This window comes from Cheilinus undulatus, linkage group 20 (genome assembly GCF_018320785.1).
Source record: "Cheilinus undulatus linkage group 20, ASM1832078v1, whole genome shotgun sequence".
Taxonomy (NCBI): Eukaryota; Metazoa; Chordata; class Actinopteri; order Labriformes; family Labridae; genus Cheilinus; species Cheilinus undulatus.
In genome coordinates this window covers 12965398-12992722 of record NC_054884.1, presented here as the reverse complement: position 1 = coordinate 12992722, position 27325 = coordinate 12965398, and the positions used below count along the sequence as shown (strand labels likewise).

The following is a 27325-nucleotide window of genomic DNA, read 5'->3' as shown; positions in this document are numbered from 1 at the left end:
GTTGACAAAGCCTTCGAAACTATGAGCCGGTTAATGTGGCGCTGTTCAGTCAGACAGTCCAAAAGCTTGATACCGCTCTTATCCAATGAAAACATCAAAACATTTCCTCGTGATAAGACTGAAAGAATAATTGGCCAATCAAGCGTTTTTGCCGTAAAGAGGCGGGCCTTATTTTACTGACATCGGTGTTATCAAATGAGCCAGAGGCTTTAAACTATCTGACCAATAGAAACACCGCAGTCGAGGTTTTGGCAGGTTGTTACCAGCCAATCACGATGCACCTGAGAGTGACGCATCCACCCATCAGCTGTTTTTGTTTTGCTGCTGTGTGGACATTGGAAGTTAATAACATAATAACAACAGTGTCGACTGTTTAAAGCGAAAGAGTCCATTTAGGAGGTGCTATTGTTAATCCTTCATCTTGATCAGATTTGGGATCAATCTTTCGGTGTGCTATGTGTGTCTTTTGAGCCAGTCTGCCCGGACAGTCCTCTCCCCTGAAGAGTGTGAGCGTGGCGCTTGGAGTCGGGGAGCAGAGGAGGGGAAGCGGGTTCCGGCGGGGATCGACCCGAGCCCTAGGCCTCCGACCTCGGCCGGCGAGAGGAGAGGGACGTTAGCGACTCAGATGGAGTCCGAGGAAGCACCGGACGGTCCCGCAGTGCGCCGAGGCTTCATCTGTGCCTCGTTTAACCAGGACACCACGTAAGCGACCTACAGGCTGGGCCCAGCATGAACTCAGTCTCCACGATGCACCTGACTGTTGCATAATTATTTTCAGCTGCATTACATTAGCCAGGTTTCTATTCTGACTGTTAGCAATAGCGTCAACAAAGCAGCTGTGTGTCTGACTAAACTTACAGCGTCTCATTATAATTTACAGATTAGTCCAAACAGCTGAATGTGAAGTAGGCCACTGTGTTAATCTTTAAGGCCTGTTGCACATTAAACTAGACACCATATAACCAAACTTCAGCCTGTTGTGTTGTAAGATACGGGTTAATACAGTGACTTAAAACAATAGTGTTTATGGCTGCCAAAATAACCGATAGGCTTCTTTTTCGATACTTTAAACGATAAATTCACCGTTGTTTAATGAACGATTGTATCGAAAAGTACAGAAAGTACAAAACAGGTGCTTTGGAGAGAAATTAACCGGCTATTACCTGGGTCACACACTAGGTAGGGGCCTTTGAGAAGCCTGCAATAAAAATGTGTTTTTTAAATTAATGAATTGACTAAATTAATAGGTCAACAGATTGCAATTTGCATCAAAAAGAGAAAAATACAATACTGGGAGGGACTGCCCTTAAAAATATTCTAAATGGTGTAGTCCAGCGCTGCAAAATAATGGAAGTAAATTTAATGTAAGCATAGTAAAAATAGTCTGATATTATGGTTCAAAAATACATTGAAATGCATAGATATTTGTAAAAATGATGCAACATTCATTGCTTGGCTAACTGGCTAAGGGAGGGCCCGTGTAATATTCTTTCAGGGGACCAAAATCCCTAGCTACGCCCCTGGATGCACCTATATGACTCTATTTCTTCCATGTAGAAGTTCATGTACCTACATTTATACTCACCGATGCCAAGTTTGAATATGAGTAGCCTACTTAGTAATACCTTTATAGTTTTTAAAATTATTTTAAAAGATCTTTTATTTTCCTAAGCTATTCCTAACACATCTTCACTGTAATGCATAGTTTACAGTGTAGGCCACTTCTGGCATTCTTATTTATGTTAAAATATCACCAAACTGCAGACATGACTTCAAATTTACCTGCCAACTCAAATAACAAGAAGCTGTAAAATAATACTGAGTACAGTATCTGCAAGTTTTATGAGTGTGAGTACTGAGGCTTGGTATTGGCACAGTACATAATATTGGTATCGGTATCTGTGCAGCCTTCATACAGATATATGTGAAGTATGGCAATTAACAAACAAGAGTAATGCTGTAATACAGCTGTATTGAACATAAACATCTCTTTCTCCTTCAGTCTCCTCCCATTCTTCATCAATACACCACTGCATTCAGGTCTTCCACTGATCAAAGCAGTGCAGTAGGTCTTCTTCAGACAGTTGTCTCAGAACCTCTGTCGTTCTTTTCTTAACTTCTGACACAGACTTAAAAAGTGTTCCTATGAGCACAGACTTTATCTTAGGAAAAAGGAGGTGCTAGATCAGGTGAATAGGGAGGGTAACCAAGAACTGTGATTTGGTTTTGGGCCAGAAACTGCCTTACTAAGAGTGCAGTGTGAGCTGGAGCATTGTCTTGATGAAGAATGAAACCATTTTTCCACAATTGTATGCTCTTTCTTCAGACTTTTTCTCACAGTTTTCCTAGAACTTGTATGTAATAGTGTTGAGTCACCGTTGACCCTTCTGGAACCCATCTTTCCAAAATGATAGCCTTTTTTTTCCATAACAAAAACTAGACTAAGACTATCAAAAATAGATCTGTTATGACTAAAACTGACAAAAAATAAGTTTAGTTTTCGTCAAGATGGCTAAAAAGAGACTAAAATGTAATTTAGTTTTTGGCAGACATTCTAAATCCATGATATTTCTCTACTGGTGGTAAATCTCAAAAAACAATGCAGCTGCATCTATTCTGCCTCTCAGCTGTAGAAAGCAGGGACCCCAGGTCTGGCAGAGTGTATAGAACACACTACCATGATTTGGTACCAAATTTGGGCAAGAAAGTAAATGCTTGGTCTAAAATGTGAGGACTTTTTATGGACTAAGACTAGTCTAAAATGTCTTGAGTTTTCGTTGACTAAAACTAGACTAAAACTAAAAAGGGTAGGAATTACTCAAATGGGACTAAACCTAAAAGACATTTCATCTAAAGACTAAGACTTAAATTATAAATAGCTGCCAAAGTTAACACTGAAGATGATACCCTTAATGTCAATGATAACATTAGCGTGGCCATGAATATGAACTTACTTTACCATGTTTTCTTCACCCTTGGTGGTGATGGGGTTTTTTCCAATGCACTGATTGCTGTTTTGTCTCAGGATCATATTGGAAGATCCAAGTTTCATTGCATATAATCAGTCCTTCTGAAAAATTTGGGTTTTCTTGCATTTGTTACAAAATATATCCACAAATTTACCTGTTTTTTTCTTTTTGATGAGGAGTCAGAAGTTTTGGGACAACTTTGGCTCATACTTTTGTCGTGTTCAAATTATCAAAAAAAAATTATTTTTATTATAAAATTTGCCGAACTGTCTCTTTACCAGTGGAGGCCATTTCTGCTACCGTCATCAATCATTTCGAACAATTTGTTCATTTGTTACTCATTTCCAACCCCTTAGCAAAAACATGTGCACTTCTATCAGTAGCTATCTGTGAACTAAAGATGTCACTTACTGGACATTTTCAGCAGTTGTGTGTGAATACCCAACCTTTAATACATAACACGTATGAGTGTGAACCACATGGTTTTATCCTCATTAGCACAGTCTCATTATTTAATGGCCATTTTGGTCTATATATACATTTAAAGTCAGCTCTACAATCTTATCTTAAGGCCTAAAAGACACAGAAGCCAAAAGGCTGGCACCAACACTGCTGATGTGATGCACATGCAACGATATTATAAATTCTCATCTTGCTAGGGATTCATTCACTCACTTTTTCTCCAGGCAGGCCTGTTAGTTTACAGGCAATATTGAATGTAAATACTCAAACCACTTAAAGCATGTTTGTTTTTCTGAGGCCTTAAAAAAATTATATAAACCATTTTACAGATAGATGTTTCTTTGTCAGTCATGACCACCACCTGCACAGACCACGGCCACATGCTCAGGGATTATGAGGGATCCTGAAGGACTACCTGACTTGTTTAGTTACAGGTGTGTCCCCCTCACATAAACACATCCTGTGGCTCCCATTGTAAAACCAACCAGGTGGCCAAACAGTTCAAAGCCCTTGTATCTCTTTTGCAAAACATTATTTTCAACTTCTGCGAAGATAAGATAAGGCACCGACGCCTTTCTGGGAAAATTGAAAGATCTCAATGCAAGCTGTGTTGTCTTAACAAGATGAGATAATCTGACAGGAGCCATGTCATAAATTGTTGCCTAATCAGATCAGGTAAACACTGAGAGGGGCAGGTGACTGCTTCTTCATTGTGTTACTATAGCATGGCTGATGATGGTTCACTTATTAGTGGAAAGAAGTCATCTAAGCCTCTAAATGAGCTAACAAAGCATATCAACCTATTAGCATAGAAATAGCTCATTTCTTTAGTTATGTATGCCTTTAACCAGCACAAACATACACAGCTATGCACAGTGTGTATGCATGTAGAGTAATGGTGGCCCATTGGCCAGGTCAGACCAGCCACCGCCAAGTATCTGGCTTGCACTGACCTTTGTCATAATTTTATACAGAGAGCCAGTCCACACCATCAGTTATCCACACACTAAGGCCTTTGCCTGCCACTTGGTACACACTGCACCCAACTCCCATGTCCATCCATGCCAGTGGTGAGCCCACAGGGTGAGGAGAATGAGTTCAGACATCCAGAGAGAGCTAGGAGTACAGCTGCTGCTCTGTTGCATTGAAAGGAGCCACTTGAGGTTGCTCAGGGGCCTCATACGGATGCCTCCTGAGAACCTCCCTTTGGAGGTCTTGGTTCAACTGAGGGTAGACACAGAACTCACTTGAGGGAATATATATCCCTTCTGTCCTGGGAATGCCTTGGGATCCCCCAGGAGGAGTTGGAAAATGTTGCTTGGGTGAGGGATATCAGGTTCAACTTGCTTAGTCTGCTGCCATCACATACCAGCCCTGGATCAGTTGAATAAAAATGCATGGATTTATGCAGGACTTCTGAATTTTGAATTACTATACAACTACTTCTGCTCATTTTGATCATTTAAAAAACTGTAATCAAAGAACAATAACATCTAAAATAACTTTCATTTGTGCAGTAGGGAAACCTCAAAGCTGTCCCAACCCATGACTTGATATCCTAGTACAGTATGACCCTTTGGATGAACTAAAGTGGGAACATGATTCAGGATATGTGAAATAAACACAAGATTTGTGATACTCAGTGAGGAGACCTGTAACCCTAGTTGTGCCAAAAATGGGTCCTGGCTCCCCCCTTAACCTAAACAGCATGCCACCTTTAAACCAATTGTTGCCTTTTCGACCAGTTTTCACAGCTGCTTTCCCATTCCTGACATTTTTAACTACTTTTCCACATCCTTCACCCCTTTTCGTTTTGTAAGCTGCCCATTTCCCTACTTTGTACCTATTTTTGCCACTATCTTCCCAGTTTTGCCACTCTCTTTGCTACTTTCACCAGAATTTTAGTATTTTTCACCCATTTCTGACAATTTTTGCCTCTTCTTGCCTTTCTCAACCCATTTCCCAATTTTTAGCCAATTTTTGCCTCTTTTGACCTATTTTTTGTGAAACTTCAGCGACTTTCACCACCTATTACTGCCAATTTCTGCCACTTATTATCCATTTTTGGCCACTTTTAACTGCTTTTCACCATTTCTCTTGCTGATTTCTGCTTCGGTTTTGCCTTTCTTAACCCATTTTTGTGACTTTTATCCCAGTTTGCCTCTTCTAACCAATATTTGCCGCACTGAACGACATTCCCCCACTTATGTCATTTTTTACCACTCTTATCCAATTTTTGCCAATTTTTTAGCCTTTATTCAACAATTATTTGATTAGTTTTCCCTTAAAGTTATTTAACTTCCTTCTACTTTATTCTCAGGTGCGCTGACATTTGTGCACATCATGGCTAAGCTATTAGCTGTTAATTATAGCCTGATATTTGCTGATTTTGCTGATCTCCATGGGCCCCCCATTTGGTGAGGCTCCAGAAGGTTCTCCCTTTTAGCCCCCCCCCCCCCCAATGGATGGCCTTAGGCATCAGTACTGAAACATTACAAACATATTTGTGCAGTAGAAGGTGAGCAGATGTTTGCAATTTTTGATGTGTTCATTCTTCTCCTAAGCACTGGTTTCATGATACAAATGTATTTTTGCCCTACATTTTAATACTTTTGTAGAATATTTTTCAGTTTTAAAACATAGACTTTCAAAAAAAAAAAAAAAAAAAGAAGTACCAAAAATTTAGACAACCTTTGCCGTAAACCAAAACCTGTATTAAATCAGTCTTACAGAACTGATAACCTCAAATTGTTGTTTAAATGATCTTTTGTGTGTTTTTTTCTCAGCTCTCTGTCAGTGGGCACCAAAACTGGATACCGGCTCTTCTCAGTGACTGCTGTGGACAAACTGGACTGCATCCATGAGGGAGGTAAGGAGGACACTCTGCCTCATCTGTGTAAGTATACAAGTGACATAATAGCTCCCACTGAACAGCCATATCTTCAATAAACAACATGCCTGATTGAGTGTTTATTTATAAAATTCCAGTCATGCGTACAGTAAGTGACAAAATGTGCCTCATCCCTTCCTTGAGGTGTCATGATATAAACAGGAAAGAAGTTTTTACCGGAACCTTTGAGGGTGAGGTCAGCAGAAATTGGTTGTACAACAGCTGAGCGAGGCAGCAAAATATTTAAACTCAGGGAGTTGTCTTATCCTGCATAGCAACAAAGAAAGTGAAAGTGTAGAGTTGGATTGAGGAAGTGTGAGCTCACAACTTCTCTGTTTGCTATAGACAGACAGTGCTCTAATGATTTCACAGCTCATCCAGGCTTTTGTTGCTACTGTCCCAAGTTTTTTGAAACACTATACTGGCAACAAATTCAAAATGGCATTTTCCAAAATGACAGAACCGACCGTCTTTTTGCTGTTTCAGATTAGATAAAAGGTTTCAGTGTTTCGACTATCATCATACTGATTTTATGAACTTTTTACAAAGCGTTCCAACATTAGAGGAAATGATGTCGTGTCGTTTCAGCCATTGTTGTTTGTTGACATGGTGAAAAAAGGTTCAGGTGTGAACAGCCCTTCTCGAGTCAAGCCACAAATTCTCTGTTGGATTGAGGTCTGGGCTTTCACTCTAAGGTTTAAACAACAGTTTTTGCAGTGGTGACAATTTAATCGCCCTGAAACAGGAAATATATTTGCGAGGGATTTTGAATACCTCTACATTCACCAAACTTAGCAGACATGAGCTCAGTAGTAACATGAAATGATTCCTTTAAGTTCTTGAAGTTTACTTTACTATTTAGCTCAGTGGTGCCTCATTAGATTGCATATAGGTGGTCAAAACAGTGGCTAAATTATTTATGCTCTGTGTGAATGTGAGCATTTTAAGCTTTACATGTACTTTGAGACCTTTTGACTTAATTTGATGAGGACAGGACAGTGAATAGTGTAGGGAAGCAGGCAGACAGATTGGCAAAGAAGCCACAGGTCAGACTTGAATGCAGGCCTAGGGGGAAGACTAGGCCTAGACCTGGGAAGACTAGCTTCCATTCATGGGGCGCGACCCACTTGCCAGGCCATCCCCACCCCTGAACTAATATTTAATACAGGGTTATACTGAAGCATTTCAGATTAAAAGCACCTATCAATGTCTCTCTCTTGTCCCTTTCCCAGTCGAGTGTCCAGATGTGTACATCGTGGAGCGTTTGTTCTCCAGCAGTCTGGTGGTGGTGGTCAGTCTGTCCATGCCTCGGAGAATGAATGTCTACCACTTTAAGAAAGGCACAGAGATTTGTAACTACAGCTACTCCAACAACATCCTCTCTGTCAGGCTCAACAGACAGGTACGAACCGGATGTACAGCTTTTCATACCTTTAATCCTCACAGGTATTGCTTTTGTTTGTCACCTTTTTTTACATTTTCTTTTGTCTGCCATGACAGCGGCTGGTGGTGTGCCTAGAGGAGTCGATCTACATTCACAATATAAAAGACATGAAACTACTTAAGACCCTGCTCAACACACCCACAAACCCCTCAGGTACCATCATGCTTTAACACTTTATTTACTAAATACAGGCTAATATGGTGTATATTGATTTATCAAAATAGTTGCATTTTCTTGTTGATAAAAAGCAGTACCTCATTTTTGATAAATAAAGTGATTTTTGAAGGAGCATAGTAAATTCTGAGACTACTGGTATATAGACAGTAAAATGATGCAGGCCTATCAGTTAAAGAACAAAATCTGCTCTTCTGTTTGCTAAATGTGCCATCAGAAGCTTCTTGTCAAACAGCCTATACTAGGGCTAAAATGCATTTCATTACTTAATAAAATAATTTTTTTATATTGAGATAAATGAAGAGTAAGCCATTATTGCACGATGCTTGAAGTACGGTGATACTTGAACCAGAACTACAGCCCGAGATTTATATGCCTCATGCATGTGTGTTGGATGAGTAGCACTGGGGCTACCATCCTGGCTAACAGTCCTTTCATTTTGGAGCTAAAAAATGTATCAAACAATCGTTGGTTTCTAATGTTCACATTATTTATTGGTCCCACTTTATAACCCCATTTCACCACTGTTACCACCCATTTGTTTCCCACATTTTCCACTTTTAGACATATTTTCCTCTTTTAACCAATTTGTATCACCTTTTTAACCACTGTTCACCATTTTCTGCCCATTTTGCCCCTTTCTTGCATTTCTTAGCCAACTTTTGCAGGTGTCATTCTGTTTTTTCCCCTTTTTTTTCCACATAGTTTTGTCATTTTTAACCCATTTGTCACTGTGTAACCACGTCACACTTTTTTCCTACCAATTTTTCCCACTTTTAACCCATTTTGCCCTTTTTTTTCTGTTTTCCTGAAAGATATTTCTTTTCCTTCCACTTTATTCTCTGGCAACTTGACGTTTGTGCAGATTATGGCTTAGCTATGAAGTCTGACATTACTGTTCGACGGTTTAGTCCAGCCTTTCCCAAACTTCAGGATGCTGCAACTCAATTTAAGACCTGAAAATCCTCTGGGGCTCACCAACAACCCTGTGTAACCTGAAAATGAGTCTCAAATATTCAACTTTTACATATCATATTTTTCTTTTATAATGAGGGAAGAGACATTAACATTACTCAGAAAGTGTTCCCAGAAAACTCGTTTCTAGTTGCATGAATTTCTTCAAAGACATCCATAAATTCTTACAATTGTGAAGTGAGCATCATACTACAATGTTTGACTGCGGGACCCCTGGTTCTTTACATTGGACAAAATGAATTTTAAAAAGTGATATAAGTTCAAACATCTGGCTGTATTTTGTAAAGTTAGAGACTTTAAATGATAGAATGAAATCAAGGATACATTAAGATAATTTAAGACAGGATTTATTTATTCTTTATGGTTTTTAATTCATATTCATATATATATATTCTATTCATATAGTACCTCTGCAGCCCACACTTTGGGAAGCACTGGTTTAATCAATGGGCCCATCCACAATGGTAACAATACTTTTTTAACTGGTTTTCATTATGCAAGTATCTAACTTTGCCACTTTGTTCCTGTTTTTTGCCACTATTTCCCCAATTTTGCCACTTTTAACTGATTTTCACCATTTTGTCACCTCATTTTTACTTCCTTAACCTATTTTTGTGTCTTTAATCCCATTTTTGCCACCTCTAACCTGTTTTTGCCACATTTAAACTACTTTTCACTACTTACTATTGTGTTTTACCACTTTTAAACCAATTTTTGCCTTTTTTTTTTTTTACCAATTTTGTCTTTTTTAACCAATTTCTGCCATTTTAATTACTTTTTCCTATTTTTAACCCCTTTTCATAATGTAATCCACCCATTTTTCACCCAATATTTGCCCTTTTTTTCTACTTATTACCCTTTTTTGCCACTTTTAACTGATTTTCACCATTTCTGCCATTACTGACCTTTTTTGCCTCTTTTTGCATTTTTAACCCATTTTTGTGACTTTAATCCCATTTTGTCTCTTCTAACTTGTTTTTTTGCCACACATTAAACTTTTTCACCACTCATTAGGTATGAACATGAGGCTCAGTGACTGACATTTTGTCTTTAATTTTCAAAATAGAATTATACTGTATGTCCTGAGTCAGAGTAGACATTTGAGCAAGTGAAAGAAAATCCCTAAAAACAGACTTTAGATAATGCATTCACAATGGACGAACAGCCTGAAAACATAACTCCAGTGCACAGGCATAAGATGCAACAGATTCTAATGTTTGAGGACAAAATGTGTCTCAAAAAGAAAGGTGCAGCTTGTTTGATTTTGGTGTTATCATTGGTCAGATTAGAGACTGATTTCTATGAAAACAATGGACCAAGACAGATAATACCACAGTGGGTCTATGAAAGCATCACTCCAAGGATTTGTCTGAGACATAAAGGCAGGAAGCTTACCCATCATCCCTCTCTCTGTTACTTTGTAGGTCTTTGTGCTCTCTCTGTAAACCACAGTAACTCATTCCTGGCGTACCCTGGTAGTGCCACCATCGGGGAGATCACTGTCTATGATGCTAACAACCTGGTAAACTAAACACCACGTCAAATAAGCGAATCTGTCATTTCTCTCCAGCTCAGTGTTGCTCCTGATATCATTAAAGACATTTTTTTTCCATTTTAGACCACTCTGACACTGATCCAGGCCCATGACAGCCCCCTGGCAGCCCTCACTTTTAACTCCTCCGGTACCAAACTGGCCAGTGCTTCAGAGAAGGTCAGCTTTGAGATCTGTCATATATATATATATACCCTTCTTTTTTATGGCAGACTTTTAATCCCTTTTTCTTCATCAGGGCACTGTTATTAGAGTCTTCAGCGTGCCTGAAGGACAGAAGTTGTTTGAATTCCGCCGAGGGATGAAAAGGTCAGCACTTGTATATTTAGGCCAATCAGAAAGCAAACTGTGGGCACAATTATTTGTGGTGATAGTATGCTGGGTTAAAAAAGAGCTAATGACAGGAAGGTGTGCAGTTCACTTACCTGCATCAGTCAACAGTCAGTGTTACACCTTTGTAGTCATTCTGAAAACAAGGATTAAAAGGTGTTTTCACTGTGCGTTTCTGTGACAGCGCTGTAATGAAGCTTCACTGTCATTACACCTCGAGACAGTCATATCGATTCCCCTAAGGCGTAAAATTATGTGTCCCTGTCTGTCAATTCACAGTGAGTTTTGACATAGACGGCCTACCCATACACATGAGCTGCGCTTCTTGCTGGCTCCACTGATCCTGGTTTTGCCTCTATGCCTCTGTCAGAACCTCTGAAGCCAGGTTGTGCAAAGGCAGTCTCCCTGACAGGAAGTGGATCTCTGTAATTACCCCAACAGGAAGTGTGTCACTTGGCTACGGGGGCGGATGTGTATTAAGGGAGGGTGGAGAGATTTGGCTTGAATTTCACCCAAATGGATTAAAAATAGCAGCACATGGGTTGTTTCAGTTCCCATTAAAGTATTTTAGGTTTTTAACAATGTTTTGTTAAGCAACATGTGATGTATCTATCAAAATAAGCAGTTTTATTGTTATTTTTTGTTTATGTAGATCCCCTTTAGTTTTTGCACATGCTCCCAACCTAAATAATACAAATTATGCTTTGAACAGGACAAAAATAATCAAAGTAAACCAACTGACTGAAGCCTAACAAAAAATGTACCAAAATAAAGAGGTAAGTATAAAAAATAATGAGGAAATACTTCAGCTACCTACTTGCATCACATATTGTTATACAAGTGCATCTCAAACATTTAGAATATCAAGTAAAAGTTCAGCCTTACAGGTCACAAAAATCTTAAACCAGCTATCTCAAAATATTAGAATATTGATGAAAAGCCCAATTTGCAAAGGTTTCCTGAGCCGTCATTCACTCATTCTGGTTCTGCACACACAACTGTAATCATGGGGAAGACTGCTGCCTTGACAGATTTCCAGAAGACAATCACTGACACCCTCCAGAAGGAGGGTAAGCCACAGGAGGTCACTGCTGAAAGACCAGGCTGTTCTCAGAGGCTGTATCAAAGTATATTCATGGAAAATTGACTGCAAAGGAAAAACGAGGTAAGAAAAGGTGCACAAGCAACAGGGATGAGCTCAGCCTTCTGAGGACTGTCAAACAAAGCAGATTCAAGAACTCAAGGAAGCTCCATAAGGAGTGGACTGAGGCTGGAGGTAACAGAGTCTAGAAGAAGATCTGAGAGGCACCGAATCCAAGGTACTTGGAATCCAGTGTTTTTTTTGTTTTTGTTTTTTTTTTTGTTTGTTTTTGGTGTTGGTCCACTGTGCTTTATCAAGTCCAGAGTCAATGCTGTCAGCCATCTACCAGGAGATTTCCTGATAGATGGATGGAGAACGCTTCATGCTTCCATCTGCTGAGAAGTTTTATGGAAATACTGCAGGACTGAGCACCTGTTCATCATGGCCAACCAACTGGCCTGACCTGAACCCCGTAGAGAAGCTATGGGGAAGTATCAAAAGGAAGATGAGAGACACCAGGATCAACAATACAGATGAGCTGAAGGCTGCTATCAGAGCAACCTGGGCTTCATAACACCCTAGCAATGCCACGGACTGATTAGCTCCATGGCATGTTGCATAGATGCAGTCATTTGTGCAAAGGGAGCTTCAGCCAATTACTGAGTGCATGAATGAGCCTAATTTTTTCATAATGCAATAATTTCTGTATTATAAATCCTTTTTAGACCGTGATATTGTAATATTTTGAAATAGTGGATTTTTGATTTGTGTGACTTGTAAGCTTTAATCATCAAGATTTTAAAAAGTCTTGAAAGATTTCACTTTGTATGAGATGAATCTGGGATATTTTAAAGTTTCACCTCTTGAAGTAAATCACAGGAAAAAATGAACTATTGCACTAACATCCCTCTGAATGATGAAAGATGATAACTTTAACTATACCTAAATAAGGATTAATGCCAGAACTACATTTATACCAAGAGACACACCAGTTTTCAGGGGTGAGTTCCTTGGCACAACACCCTGGCACAAACTGGGGATCCCTTCATCCCCCAGTACACCTCTATGACCTTCATAGTGCAGGTGAATCATCACAGGAGCGTAAATGTCATAGCGTTGAAGAACACTGTAAACTGGGCTAAAATTTGCATTTGAATGGATAACTCTAAAAAGAAATGATCATGTCTGAGTGAAACATGCTTGTTTACAACAAAAAGCAGCACTTAGAGATAGGGCAGGAATTTATTTTGGAATTTTTTTAAGTAAGTTAAATTTTCTTTTCATCTAGAAATTATTTTAAGGAAGAAAACAAGGAGGGTATACCTACTCTAGCTCTAATCATGACTGATTCTTGTCCTTCTTACTCCGTGTTTCAGATATGTCAGCATCAGTTCATTGTCCTTCAGCGCCGACGCCCAGTTCCTGTGTGCCTCCAGCAACACTGAGACGGTTCATATCTTTAAACTGGAGCAGCACAGTCCCAGGTGAACACACCTTTCTCTTCAGTGATTGTTTTCTATCAAATGTTAAATTAATTGAAGAAGCAGGTCTGAAACAACATTAAACCATGGTAGGTGAGTAGGCTTTCTGTTCCTTGATTTTCTTTTGTCCCATCTTGAACCTGCTGTGGTTCAGTGAAAGACGATGCACGGTATGTCCAGCACCCTCTGCTGTACTTGTGAAGTAAAGCAATGCATTTGTGTTCCTTCAATACAAACTCCAGTTTTTTCAGTTGATTAAAGGTCTCAAAGGACTAGAAACTCAATGTATTCTGTTTTTAATTCACATTTTAAATGTCACAACTTTTTTGGCATTAGGGGTTTCATAATACCAGCTGGCCTACTAAACACAGTCCACATAGAGGAATCGAAAAACTGATGCTGATATTCGTTGGTTTTCCTATCTTGTGTTTCTTCTAGTCAAGAGGAGGAGTCTCCTACGTGGTCGGCCTATGTGGGAAAAATGTTCACAGCAGCCAGCACCTACCTGCCTGCCCAGGTGTCTGACATGATGCACCAGGACCGAGCCTTCGCCACTGTACGACTCAACATGTTTGGCCTGAAGAACATCTGTGCCCTTGCTACGTAAGACAGAGTGAGAGGGTTATTTTTCAAGTCTGTCCTCAAAAAGTCATTCATTATCTTCTTTGTTTTTGTTTGTCAGGATTCAGAAGCTCCCTCGTCTGCTGGTGGCATCCTCAGACGGGTTTCTTTACATTTATAATGTGGATCCACAGGATGGAGGAGAATGTGTGCTCGTGCAAAAACACAGGTAGGCTCTTTGTTTGTAGAGCTGTATCACATGGGCAATCAAAGGACCAGGGCTGAAAAAAAAAAAAAAAAAGAAGTGGCTCTGGATGCAGAGGTGTAAATACTTTCTCTGCTCTGTTCCTGAAGGTTGTTTGACTCCAGTGAGGAGCAGGTGGAAGAGAGTGAAGAAGAGAAACAGGAAGATGTACCTCCCCAACCAGCCAGCCAATCATACGCTGCCACTGTAGCTCTCCCTTCGACTCCTCCCTCTTCCACCACTCTCATGGGTAAAGTGTTTTTAATAATTCCTATTTAAAGACTGATTAAAAACACAAGATAAATTACAAGCATTGTCAGCTGGAGATGTTACTGTAACCACCTTCATTCTGAAGTTTCAGAATGGCTGCCATATTATTTCTTTAGCTCCTTAACTCAAATTTGAAAAAAAAAAAAAAAAAGAAAAGAAAAATACTTGAAACAGAAATCAAGCAAATCAAAAGCTTTTTATGCCATTTTGACACACACATTTTTTGTTTTGTTTTGGTAGCACTTTATTTTCATGGGCCTTTATGACCTAGACATTTTGTAGTGCAAGTGGTATTTATCTTGTAATTTATCAACAATAAGGTGGTCATTACCTAGTAATTAGCTGGCTTTTTACAAAGTAATAACTCGTTAAGATTAAGGAAGCATGTTCCCTTGTAATAATGTAATATTATCGAGTAACTCCTTGTAATTTTATGGAAAAGTATTAGGGCCACTGAAAAAAAAAAAATTGAGACGAATTTTTTTTTTTTCACTTGTAAGAAAAAAGTCAGAATTCTGAGATTAAAGTCAGAATTCTGAGATAAAAGTCAGAATTCTGAGAAAAAAGTCAGAATTCTGAGATTAAAGTCAGAATTCTGAGTTTAATCTCAGAATTCTGAAAAAAATTGACTTTTTTTTCATTTGAAGAATAAATTCAGAATTCTGACTTTTTTTCTCAGAATTCTGACTTTAATCTCAGAATTCTGACTTTAATCTCAGAATTCTGACTTTTTTCTCACAAGTGAAAAAAAAATTTTCGTCTCAATTTTTTTTTTTTTAATGGCCCCAATACTCTTCCGTATAATTTAAAAAAGGGTTCCCAAAAGGTTTCCTCTCATGTTAAAAAAAATAAAAAAATAAAATAATCTCAAGTTCCAAGTGTGCCATTACATCTCTCATAAGATTTAAATATGTTGATGCACTCTTCTATGTCTAGGAAATTCTTTTAAAATGTAATTTTGTCCTATCTCTTTGATTAGTTACATGTTTTGTATTATCTGAGGGCCAAACTCTATTTTTTTTCTCTAAATACATCTGATTTGTCAAAAAATTTGGTCACAAGTTCTAATTGAGGAGTTACTGTTGGGTCCTGACTTTAGCCAGTTGAGAACCAGTGCTCTAGAGGATGGACAGTCAAAAATTCCCACAGAAACACTCCAAAATCTTGTGGAAAACCTTCCAAGAAGAGTGGAGGCTATTGTAGCTGCAAATGGGGGGCCAACCCCAATGTTAAAGTACATTTGCTTTTGATACAACATCATTACAGTCCCTTACAATCCCAGTTTTAGATTGTCTTTTAGGCAAACCAGTGACCACAAAATCATAATTATGTGGACTATCATGTCTAGTATGCTACCGTGATAACCGTAAGGTATCAAAGCACAAGGTCTGACATCTAACACAGCAGCTCGTCTACAATGAAAACTGCTATCACTATTAAAATCTTCTTTCCCCTCCCTTCATTTTCTCCCCAGGTTACTCTGAGGATGGTGGAGCCCAGAAAGGTGAGCTCATCCCAGAACACGAGTTTGCTGAGGGCCCCGTGTGTCTAGACGACGAGAATGAATTCCCACCAGTTGGCAACTAGAGTAACTGACCAAACCCTGCTTTCTTCTTTAAAACATCCATCCTTGCATAACAATCAGACTATTTCAAACAGGGATGGTGGACAAAAAATATTCCTGTGTTGAGATATTGTGTCACCCACACCTTCCCACATGTACCCCTGCTGGCCTAGGGTTTAATGTCGACAAGATGTTACTTCCTGATGTTTCTGTATAATGCGTCCCTGTCTCTTTTTGTAGACAATAAGGTTTTAAAAAAAACGCTATAAAGATTGGAAAGTCCTCCCATTATAAAAAAACATATTCAGAACATCTTTAGCTCTTTACTTAGAATGAAAGACTCTCAAAGAGTCCCAAAGTTAAAGTCTACATGATACCATTAAAGCTCCTGTGAGGAGTTTTTAGCTGGTTATCAAAAAGACTAAAATAAATACTGAGGCTTCTATATGACCTACAAAAGCAAAAAAGACTATAAGTGAAAGACGGAGTACTTCTGTATTATGTTTAATGTCTTAAACCACTGCTGGGGGTTAGGTGTCAGATTAGCAGCTCCCTACAGAAATAGCCTTTTTCTGCCTTTTTCAGCAAAAATAAACACTACTTACACATGTACAGGCATATTCAGAAAAGAGATGAGGTATGGTTTTATCCACTAAAATACAACACAAACTGAAAGTTCCTCACAGGAGCTTTAACAAACAGTGTTAAAACCTTTTTTAAAATACTGACTACACCAAGAAACCCAGAAAACACAGTCATAATATTGTTGCAAACCATTTTCATTTTGGTGAGGGTGTGATAAATCTTTTATTTTTCAGCAGACTGAATATGATGAGGTGGTAGTGAAGACAACAGGCGACTGTAGCCTGCAGTGGTTTGTGAGATTCCAGGGGCCAGATTGACAAAAAAGCTCTTCAGAGAGATGCACAGATGTCACTAATAAAATGTTTCTCTGAGGCTTTTTAAGAGGGAGTTTCCACCATGTCAATTTAAGAGCACTCTCACTTTTGCTAGGTTACAGAAGTTAGCTTCTGCTTCCCTCGTTAGTAACCGTAAGTGCTCTGTATGTCTAAAATTTCACCAAAAAGAAACTTAAAAAATGTAGCCTTGCAAAGATAATGGATCATCCAGATTCCATGTACCCAGTCGGAGAATTAATGAACCAATCAGCATCATCCATATATAAAGACAAACTGTAGTCACATTCATGGGAAATGTAGAGTTGCTCATTAATCTTATGAGCATGTCTTTGGACTGTGGACGAAAGCTGGAGTACCTCCACACAAAATGCCCCTATTTAATGGGGATTTGAACCAGGAACCCTCTAGCTGTGAGGTGACAGTGCTAACAACAGTGCAGCCTGTAAAATTCACAAGATTAGAATTTGTTATCTTTTATTTATAACTCTTATCAGTGCATTTTTGTCAATTAGGCCTCTGTAGATTTGGAGCTTTTGAATGGGCATTAAATGGGTCACATCTCTGTAAAGAGGAGCAGCAGCTCACTCGAGAAGGAAAAGAAGTTTCTGGGTGTGACACTATGAATCGTGATGCATGCAGTATGTATTTATGACGTGAAGGTGCGGCTGTCATACTAATTGTTGTGACGAGAGATGCAGAGTAACAAATGTAAGCTTATTTATCTCGAAGGTTAGTTTAAGTCAGAGGAGCAGTCAGCAGCTGAATGTGAAAAGCCTTGTGTTGAGCTGTACGGGACAAAGTTGCAGGTCCTTGAATTTCAGTGATATCCTGAAGACCTTTTTATTTACTACATGATGCTGAACACACTTTAACATGTACGTCATTTTTATTTGATGTATTAAATATTCTTTGGTCAAAATGTTTTAAGTGTTACTCGCGTTGACTGACCATGTGTGTATGTATTGAGGATTTTTACTGTGTATAATGTATATATAACATTTATAAATAGTACTGTTGTAATAAGTAACATGGTAATACCATTGATTTGCCAAAAGGTGGCGCTGTTAGGACACCCTTACGCTGCATTGAGCTGTTCATTCTGGGCATTTAAACCAGAGACTCATTAAAGCTGAGACATGATGCAACCTCAAATTTGTGTTGTTTTTATTAGCAAGCTTTGTTTTAATTTAACAAGACCTGTATTAAATGTTGTTTCATTTCAAACAAATACATATGTTTGCAAAGTTTCCGATTTTTTTGTTTTGTTTTTTTCAAAAAACCTTAATTACTTATCATAAATCATTATCATAAATTACTGAAAAAAGTAGCTTAAGTGCCCTAAATTAAAGATGTGACATTATCTGATCAAAGTTCATCTGTCTGGACCTTTTCACCCTCTTTTCTTGTTTGCATGTCTCCTGCTGCATCTGAACATTGAACCTCCCAAACAAACACTCTACAAACAACCAGCTGAGCATGTCCAAACAAGACATCTGTCTCCACATCTGTTTGCTTGCATCAGTGCTTCTCTCTAAGTGCGCAAGTGTGTGTGATTTCCCAGCATCAGCCCAGCATGCTGCAGCGGCAAACAGCCCGTCTGGGGTCACAGCAGGGTGCTGCAGAGTCATCTGTGCTATAATCTGCTGTGGAGACTGACGTGTCCGTTGCAATGTCCCACAGCAACTCCTCCCTCATGCGGCCAATCCTCTGCGCTGCTGCCTGGTACTCGGGTGTCTGGACCTCCAGAGGTGTTTCCTCTGCCTTGTCATGCTCCAGATCGAATATCAATGGTGGGTTATGGAGCTGCTGACTTCCTGTTGAACCACCACATGCCTCGGCTGCACCTGCAATTTAATAAGAATATGTTTCAAAGATTGTGTCACATCTTAATGCCCTTTTTTTCTCTCTTTAAATTCACCTTTATGAAGCCTGGTTTCATTCTCAAGAGAGATTAGGCGGGATAGGCGTTATTATTTAAACATCCCAATGATTTACTTTGAGAAAATACAGTAGCTGCTAGCAATTTGAGTCAAGCTTAGAGAATGTGCCTGCTCAGAAAGAAACGCAGGCCTCTTGGCCAGTACTACCTTGTTGATATAACGTCATGCACACCATCTATCACCGTGACAGGAAATAACAACATTGTACTGCAGCGTAGGAGGACTTTTTTGTATATATGTGACCTTTTATTTTACCTGTGATGTAAAAAGCTTTGTGTTTGCCACTTCGAGCTGCCTGCAGGTCACCAAACCTCCCAGCAGCTCCACTATTTGGATGGAAGAGAAACTACAAGAAACAACACAAGCTTATACCTGCAGCTTGACGTTTAACCCAAAAAACAAAGAATAAATCAGAGAATAAATCAATATCTGTCAAAGTCAGTACCTCATGGCCATCCTGTTTACCATGCAGGAGGACACCTGATGCATCAATGCCATCATAGCGTCTGTCAGAGGGGGCAGTTATTCCTGCCAGGGAGAGGAGAGTTGGGAAGATGTCCATACCACTGCAAGAGCATGAAGAGAAGAAAAGATATATTTCATGTGCGTTTTATTTCTCCCTGTGTTGAAATAGAAGTAGCTTTATATTGGAAGCTCATTCATGGTATAATTGATAAGAAGAAAGAAGAAAAATCTGAACCAGCAATATATACTTTTATACTGATATGGCAACCTCACTGTGAGGGAAGATTTGATGCCCCTTTACCATGAGTGTAAAACAGGTGTAAAATTTAAATTTAAATTCCATTATAGATACTAAATCTCACTTGCAAATTAAAATTTCATGAAAAAAAACTCCTACACAAAAATTCTTTTCATCTTTTAAAAATATCAAGGAACTGAAGCAGTCTGTGTGTTTCTACAATTGGAGAACCTGAGCAGGGCAGAGCTGGTAGTGTTTGCAGGAATCCTTCCAGGCCAGTACGCCACTGTTGGCACCCTGTGGCCTCCCTCCCAGGTGGTGCGCTTTGCTGAGCCTCCGCCTAACACATGAGTAAAAAATGACTCTGGGAACATAACAATTCACAGCAAAAACATGTGAAGTAGTTCTGGAATATTTTATGTAATCAGCCACATCAGCTTACTTTATAGAATTGTTTTTTATACCTGTGCTGGTCTGCCACTTCCCCATGAAAGGTCCAACACTTCCTGCATACTGGCACTTCTGTTCCCATGGCCCATTGTCACCTAAACACAACACACATCTATAATGCAGACATTTCTAGGACAATGGCCACACAGGTAGTGTGGAATAACAGATTTAACAAACCCTTCTGACTGACCTGTGAACCAGATGAGAGTATTATCTTTGTCTGTTTCATCTGAGGCGCTCTTAACTGCTCCCACCAAACTGTCCATCTCTCGAAGGCTGGCAGAGTACACACTGCTGTCCGTGGAGGAGGCATCTTGAGAAGGCGGAGGAGCGAGGGGAACGTGCATGTGGGCTAAAGCAATGTAGAGGAGATAGGGCTGTCCTCTCTCCCTGCAATGATAGATTTGTTTTTTGAATCTTTGACAACATATAAAGAGAGGAGCTTTGTCACTTCAATTTATTGAAGCAACAAACGATCTTATGCTGATGACACTGCCATCTACTTCCATGCTTCCGTTCTTTGGACAAGTGAACTTTGTCTCTGTGTTTGGTTGTAGAGATGTAATGTGCATGCATGCCTCCTTATCCACTTTACAGACCCTTTGGCTCAGTGTTACATGCATCTCTGCATTTCATCACTAATGGAAAATCCCTGACTCATCACTGCATTCTTTATGATCTAGTGAGTTGGACACAATTAACAATTTGCAGACAGCAGCAGTAGCGTATTTACAAAGCAAGACTGGGAAAACTGCCAGCTTACTTTTGTGCCACACTTTCCTTCAGCTCTACTGGTAACTAGTTAGACTCAGAGCCTTAAATGTGATGCTCTCTACTGTATCCAGAGTTTGATAGATTTAGGGTTAATACTTGTTATCCAATAATAAATCTTTGTCGTGGAATAATCTTTAACACAAGCTAAAATTAAAGTCACTGATTTTGAGCAAATCTAGGCGATTTAGAAGATCTAAGAGAATTGTAAGTCACATGCTGATAGAGGCATGAAATTGTCATTGCACAGTAGACCAGGTGTCTCCCACTGTTGTTTTATGTTCCCAGGTTTAGCTTAAAGGTCACATATTTTAACCCTTCAAGATAAGGTTATATTGGTTTCAGAGGCCCCCAAAAAATACCTGTTAAGTCTGTTGCTGAAAATCACAACAGTAATGGATTTTCCGATCTCTAAAAAACCCTCTGTTTCAGCCCTGCTCAGAATGAGCTGCTTCTGTGTCTGTGGTTTAAATGTTAATGAGCTGTCTGACTCTGCCCCTGACTACACCTCTCACAGGAAATTGATGTGGCTTAATGCAGTGGTTCTCAACCTTGGGGTCGGGACCCGCTTTGGGGTCGTGAAGAGACTGAGAGGGGGTCACCATTTGCCTTAAAAAAATTCAGAATATTTTTTAGACAACACTGTTGCCACTTTACACCAATTTTAACAAATTTTAACCCTTTTCATCACTTTTCCCCACCAATTTTAGCACATTTTTGCCACTTGAAACCCATTTTTGTCTGTTTTAAACCCTTTCCATCACCTTTTTCTGCCTGTTTTTGCCACTTCTAAACCAATTATTGCCACTTTCTGCCTATGGTTGCCTCTTTTGACCCATTATTGCCTCCTTCAAGTCCTTTTTACACCCCTTTCTGCCCATTTTAACCAGAGCTAATCCATTTTGCCAGTGTATATCAATTTTGATCCCATTCCACTTATTTTCCACCAATTTTTTGCACTTTAAAGCAATTTCAGCTATTTTTAAAATCCCCCTTTACCACTTTTTGTGCACATTTTTGCCACTTTAACCCATTTTTGATTTTTTTTTGCCACTTTTATCTAATTTTTGCCACTTTTTACCTGTTTATGTTCTTTCAAAATCTAATTTCATGACCTTTTCACCATTTTTTGCCATTATTAACCAATTTTAGCAATTTCTAACCCATCTAAATTATGTTTTTAACAAAAGTTTTTTTCATCCAAGGAAGGCTAAATGAATAAAGTTATTTGTTTCTTTGATAAAGTGATTATTATTCAGGTCAAATATAACTTTACAGTGGACCATGATTTTGCTGAGTTCCATGGGCCCCCAGTTTGGCTGAGTCCCAGAGACCTCCCCTTTTAATCCCTCCTTATGGACAGTCTTGTCTGCACACGACTATTCTTGAATGTTCTTGGCTGTTCAACCACATTCAGGTAGGGGTCCCCAGTCTCTGGCACCTTAATTTTGGGGGTTGCAGGCTGAAAAGGTTGAGAACCTCTGGCTTAATGGATGTAGCTCCCCTGATCCTCCCCTCAGCCTCCAGCTGAGAACTTTCTTGCAAGCAGGGAGCACTAACCAAGCCTGGTGGTGGTGCTAATTCCCCACATGACATCATGTGGGGAAAAATCTGAAAACAGCTTGTTTCAACATACATTTTATGAAAGGTGGAGAAAGAGAGGGGCAGAGGGATGTGATTTTTCTGATTCTTGGGGTGATTGTGGACAGGCCAGGGGCACACATTTTTACTAGAAAAGCCTGAAAAAGTGTATTTTGCATAGTATGTCACCTTTAAGTATTAGCGCAGTCAGTAACCCGCCAGCTGAGTACAAGAGTTCTTTCCTTCCTTGTATGCTATCCAGACAGAAGTACTGCAGAAAGCCCTCAGTGTCCAAAGAAGGGCATGCAACTCTTCCCCAGCCTCAGAAAGTAAATAAGAGCCCTGCTTTCATTCTTGATGCCACATGACTTTTAACTTGCTGGAATTGTGGAAGGAATGGACTGACCTCTGCAACCTTCTGGATCTGTTAGACATCAGACTCTAATCACACACCGTGATCACAAGGAAGAGGCTGTGATCTGGACAGAACTAGCTAAAGGAAATGTTTTATGTGCACTAATCTATAGCTGCATTTGTTGCCCTATCGTCTGCTTATGTGTTGTTGATTTACTTTACTTCTGTATAATCAAAATCTGTCCACTGGGTTACTGTGTGGTGAATCATTTATGCTGAGTATTTTAGCCATATTGTAACTGTTGTCTTTCTTTTACTATCTTAGTACCTGTGACATCATCACCATACTGCCTCTCCTACACACATTCACCGTTCACATTCAACTTTATTTATTTGTATAGCACCTTTCATACATAGACATGTAGCCCAAAGTGCTTTACGAAGGACAGACAGCAATGATCAATAAAAACCAAAGAGAGCAAGAGACAGTAAGGAATAGAATAAGACAAATTGAAGAAACAGAGAAAAGAAAAACTAGAAAAAAATAAAAATAAATAATAATAATAATAATAATAATTATATATATAACAATTAAAAGAACTTTAAAATCGATTCTAAAAGAAACGGGAAGCCAGTGCAGAGTTTTTAAAAGGGGGGTAATGTGCTCGACTTGCTTCTTTTTGGTTAAAATTTTTGCAGCAGAATTCTGAATAAGCTGTAGTTTTTTAATGACTTTTGGGGTAATCAGTAAAAAGAGTGTTACAATAATCTAAACGGCTGAAAATAAAAGCATGAATTAAAATTTCAGCGTCTTTTTGTGTTAAAAAAGGTCTCACTTTGGCAATATTTCTTAGATGAAAAAAGATGTACTTATGACCTTGTTAAAATGTGGATTAAAATTTAAATCTTGATCTAAAACCACTCCCAGGTTTGTGACACTGGCTTGAATGTAACTGTTAAAACCTCTGAGTTGTGTTTGAATTTGCTCTCATTTTTCTTTAGGTCCAATTTAAAGAATTTTGGTTTTGTTATCACTTAGTTTTAAAAAGTTCTTGCTCATCCATACATTGATGTCAGAGATACAGGCAGTAAGTGAATGCAAAGAAGTGGGGTCATCAGGGGAAACAGAGAGGTATAACTGAGTGTCATCGGCATATAAGTGATAGCTGATATGTTGTGTGATGATATTTCCGAGTGGTAGTGTGTAAAGTGAGAATAAAATGGGTCCAAGAATGCTTCCTTGTGGGATACCATAATTTAAATCGTGAGGCTGGGACACACTAGCACCAAGGCTGACGTAAAACTGTCTGTTAAAAAGATAGGAGGCTAACCACCAGGCTAAAACAAGGTCAGAGAGACCGGCCCATTTCTCTAGTCGGTTGATTAAAATCTCATGGTCAAGTGTGTTGAAAGCCACATTAAGGTCTAAAAGAATAAGGACTGGCACGTTGTTTTCATCTAAAACCATTCTAACATCATTTACAACTTTCAGCAGGGCTGTCTCAGTGCTGTGGTTTTTTGTGAAACCGGATTGAAGTGAGTCTAAAATGCTGTTCTGGGATAAATGAGCAGATAATTGGTTAAAAGCAATTTTGTCTAAAATTTTACTTAAAAATGGTAGATTAGAAATTGGTCTGTAATTATTTGACTGAAAGAGGTCTAAACTGTTCTTTTTAATAAGAGGTTTCACAGCAGAGGTTTTAAAAGCTGATGGGAAGATGCCAGAGTTAAGAGAAGTGTTTACAATCCTTGTAATTTCATATGAGAGGCTACTGTAACAGGATTTAAAAAGCTTGGGTGGGATGGGATCTAGTGGACATGAGGAAGGCTTCATCGCCCCTACCACATCCCCTATGGCCTCTTCTGTCATTGGTACAAATGAAGATAAAGTTGCTGGGGGACCAACAGCGGGGAGATCACAGGGAGACTGAGTTGTTTGATTTAAAATACTTTTTCTAATGGAGATGATTTTATCCTTAAAATAACCAGCAAATTCTTCACATTTCAGAGTTAAAATCATCTCAGTATTCAATGATTTGGGATTTAAAAGTCTGTCGACTGTATTAAAAAGCACTTTGGGATTGTTTTGATTTTCTAAAATAATCCTTGAGTTTAGCGTAACAATAGCTATTTGTTTGATTAAGAGACATCGATTCTAATTGATGCTGCTTTAGTAAATGAAGTCTATTATCGAGTAAAGAGTTTAAAGTTCTCTGTGATTACTGCACTTACAAATTGCAACAATGCTTTCCCATTGAATGCTGTTATACAATTTCACACCTTCTATTTATTTAAATACCAATATCTATTAAAAATAATAACATTATTTAAACATTAATTGTAAGACTGATTTTTGCTGTTTTTTTCATTGTTGTTCCCTGTTTAGGGGTGGTTCCCAATTAATTATTACTCTTTTTTAATACTTTGATTTATTTATAATAATAACTCTAATCATAATTATAATTATTAAAACAATAACCGAAACCTAGCATTAAAACCCTGACAACCTCCTGGAAAACTTAAAAAAAAAAAAAAAAAAAAAAAGTCTTATTCTATGAATTTGCTGATAGCTGGAAATTTTTCAAACCATAGCTTGCAACACTGGATTTACTGGTTTCTAAAGTTTTTCACTACTGAAACATTAGTTTTATTGCTGTTGTTAAATTTCATTTGTGGCATTTTCAGTGTTTTAAAGGTGCACATGAGAGAGTTTAATTTGTTCTGCCATTTCCTTTTCTTTGTAGGAATGTGAACTTTCTTAACCCCAGCATCAACGCCTTTGAAATGGCTTCACTGAATGAAAGCCTGCATACTTCTGGGTCTTGACAGCACATGACTGATAACCACTGCTTTAGCTCACATGACTGTGCTATAGCTTGAAGGCCCACTTTTCACAGAGAGCTGCACACAGCGAGGTTAGCGCACACCCATTCATTCACACACTTTATGTACCGTACTTTTACCAGCCAACTCTGGTGGCAAATTTGCAAAACTCTCACACTCTGTTTGTAAATCTTCAGTGGTAGTGCAGGAGGTAGACCCTCTATTTTTCAGAACCCTCTTCAGTTGAATCATCTACCAGTCAGGGTTAGGAGGCGGTAACCTTCCCTTCTTAAATAACCAGCTCTAATTTTTATTCATTTATTAAGTTTATCAGAAAGCCTGGCTTAGGCTTGCATTGGACCAATCCCAAATTATGCTGCTATAAGGCTTAAGATGCTTTTCAACCAGACATACCAAGAACTTTCAGTTCTAGTAATTTATCAACAAGGAACCAGTTGGCTCCAGTGGCCCAATGTTGTTCGTTTTCCACCAGGATCTGAAGTCTCCCGAAGATTATGCTAGGGTGACCATATAATCAAACCTCCAACTTTCACCTACATTGAAACATAAAACAAAAAAAAGTACTATCATCAGCTTGAAATAGAATCAGTTTTAAACAAGATGTAATCTGTGCCTACTTGTACACAGTATTGGGTGTAACATGGTGCAAAGTAAGCTTCATGTTTTACTGGATTCATGTGTCTTTTTTCAGTGCAATCTTCCAACAAGCATGAAAAACTGAAACCATCAAACTTGTTAAAACTTGGAATATTCTGCCCTTAATGTAAACATCTTTACTGCTGATGTTAAACAAGGTAATAAAGCATTACTCCTCAAACTAAAGCACTGGGGGAAACTTGCTTTGACTTTTGAGCACATTGTCCTTTGTGTCATATAGAGATATTGTGGTGCTGCCATGATCAGCTTTCCAAGGTCTCACTTGACGAGGGACACTATCATAGTCTTGATTTTCCTTAGTGTGTTCCCTGCATTCTTTATGTTGCTTTTTATGGTTATATCCTTTTTCATTCCTTTTTGTCCTTGTGTATGAGTCCTAATCTTCTTCCTGCCCTTCTGTTTTCTTTATACTAATCACCCTCATCAGTTTCATCTGTGCCCTGTACGTCTTCCAGTGATGCTTACATATTTTCAGTGTTTCCTTGAGCTTTTCTGCCTCTTTTTGAACTTTTTTGCATTCTGATCACTGAAGTAAGTTTTTGTGTCTGCCTGTTGGACTTTTGTTTAAGAAATACAATTTTCGTTAGTCTGACATTGGGTCACTGGCCTTTGTTTTAGCCCTGAACTGCGACGAGCAACAACACTTTTCCACATGAGAGTCGATTTTTCACCTGTTGATGCAGACATCAAGATGGTAAAATTAGGCCAGTTAAAAGTTGTGTCCATGCTTTTAAGCTGTGGGACCAGCTGTACGTACTCTCAGAGTATTTGCAGTGTAGTGGTGTGCAAACACTGAGTACAGAGAACTCAAACAAAACCATCCCCCCTTTGAGGTCATATTACTCTGTCACTAGAACTACCAACCACATCTAACAAGCATTTAAAAAATATTATGGGGACATAAATTGTTTGATGTAAAAAATCTTTACACATAAAATTAAATAACCGTATGATGACTGAGATCAGCAGTGAAATAAATTGTACATAAAATGGTTACGTTTGGGCCAGTCAAACATCTTAACCTATTTAGAGTCCCCAGTAAACACAGTAACATTGTCAACCATAACACCAGCATTTGCTGGCCTGTTTAGTGCTTCTGTTGCGTATC

General features: G+C 38.8%; 2 protein-coding genes across 4 annotated transcripts in view; one reads left to right on the top strand and one right to left on the bottom strand.

Moving 5' to 3' along the window:
- Positions 1-295: 295 nt before the first annotated feature.
- LOC121528241 (WD repeat domain phosphoinositide-interacting protein 1-like) lies at positions 296-16045 on the top strand. 2 transcript variants are annotated; one of them, XM_041815570.1, is made up of 12 exons: positions 296-702; positions 6218-6300; positions 7554-7723; positions 7822-7918; positions 10339-10436; positions 10533-10625; positions 10705-10775; positions 13254-13361; positions 13797-13961; positions 14041-14148; positions 14274-14413; positions 15908-16045. In XM_041815570.1, the coding sequence occupies exons 1-12, from the start codon at positions 626-628 to the stop codon at positions 16018-16020; spliced, it is 1323 nt and encodes a 440-aa protein (XP_041671504.1). In that variant the 5' UTR covers positions 296-625; the 3' UTR covers positions 16021-16045. The 2 variants fall into 2 exon arrangements, with proteins under 2 accessions (XP_041671504.1, XP_041671502.1); XM_041815568.1 differs by having other exon boundaries at positions 6218-6327.
- Positions 16046-18480: 2435 nt separating this feature from the next.
- arsg (arylsulfatase G) overlaps positions 18481-27325 on the bottom strand; it is a 17684-nt gene continuing 8839 nt past the window's right edge. For both annotated transcript variants that reach the window (XM_041815566.1, XM_041815567.1), the window contains 6 exons: positions 20201-20400; positions 20025-20105; positions 19792-19900; positions 19303-19423; positions 19113-19203; positions 18481-18761 (listed from right to left, as the gene is read on the bottom strand). In XM_041815566.1, coding sequence (XP_041671500.1) covers positions 18481-18761; positions 19113-19203; positions 19303-19423; positions 19792-19900; positions 20025-20105; positions 20201-20400 — 883 coding nt within the window. The remainder of the gene's footprint in view (positions 18762-19112; positions 19204-19302; positions 19424-19791; positions 19901-20024; positions 20106-20200; positions 20401-27325) is intronic.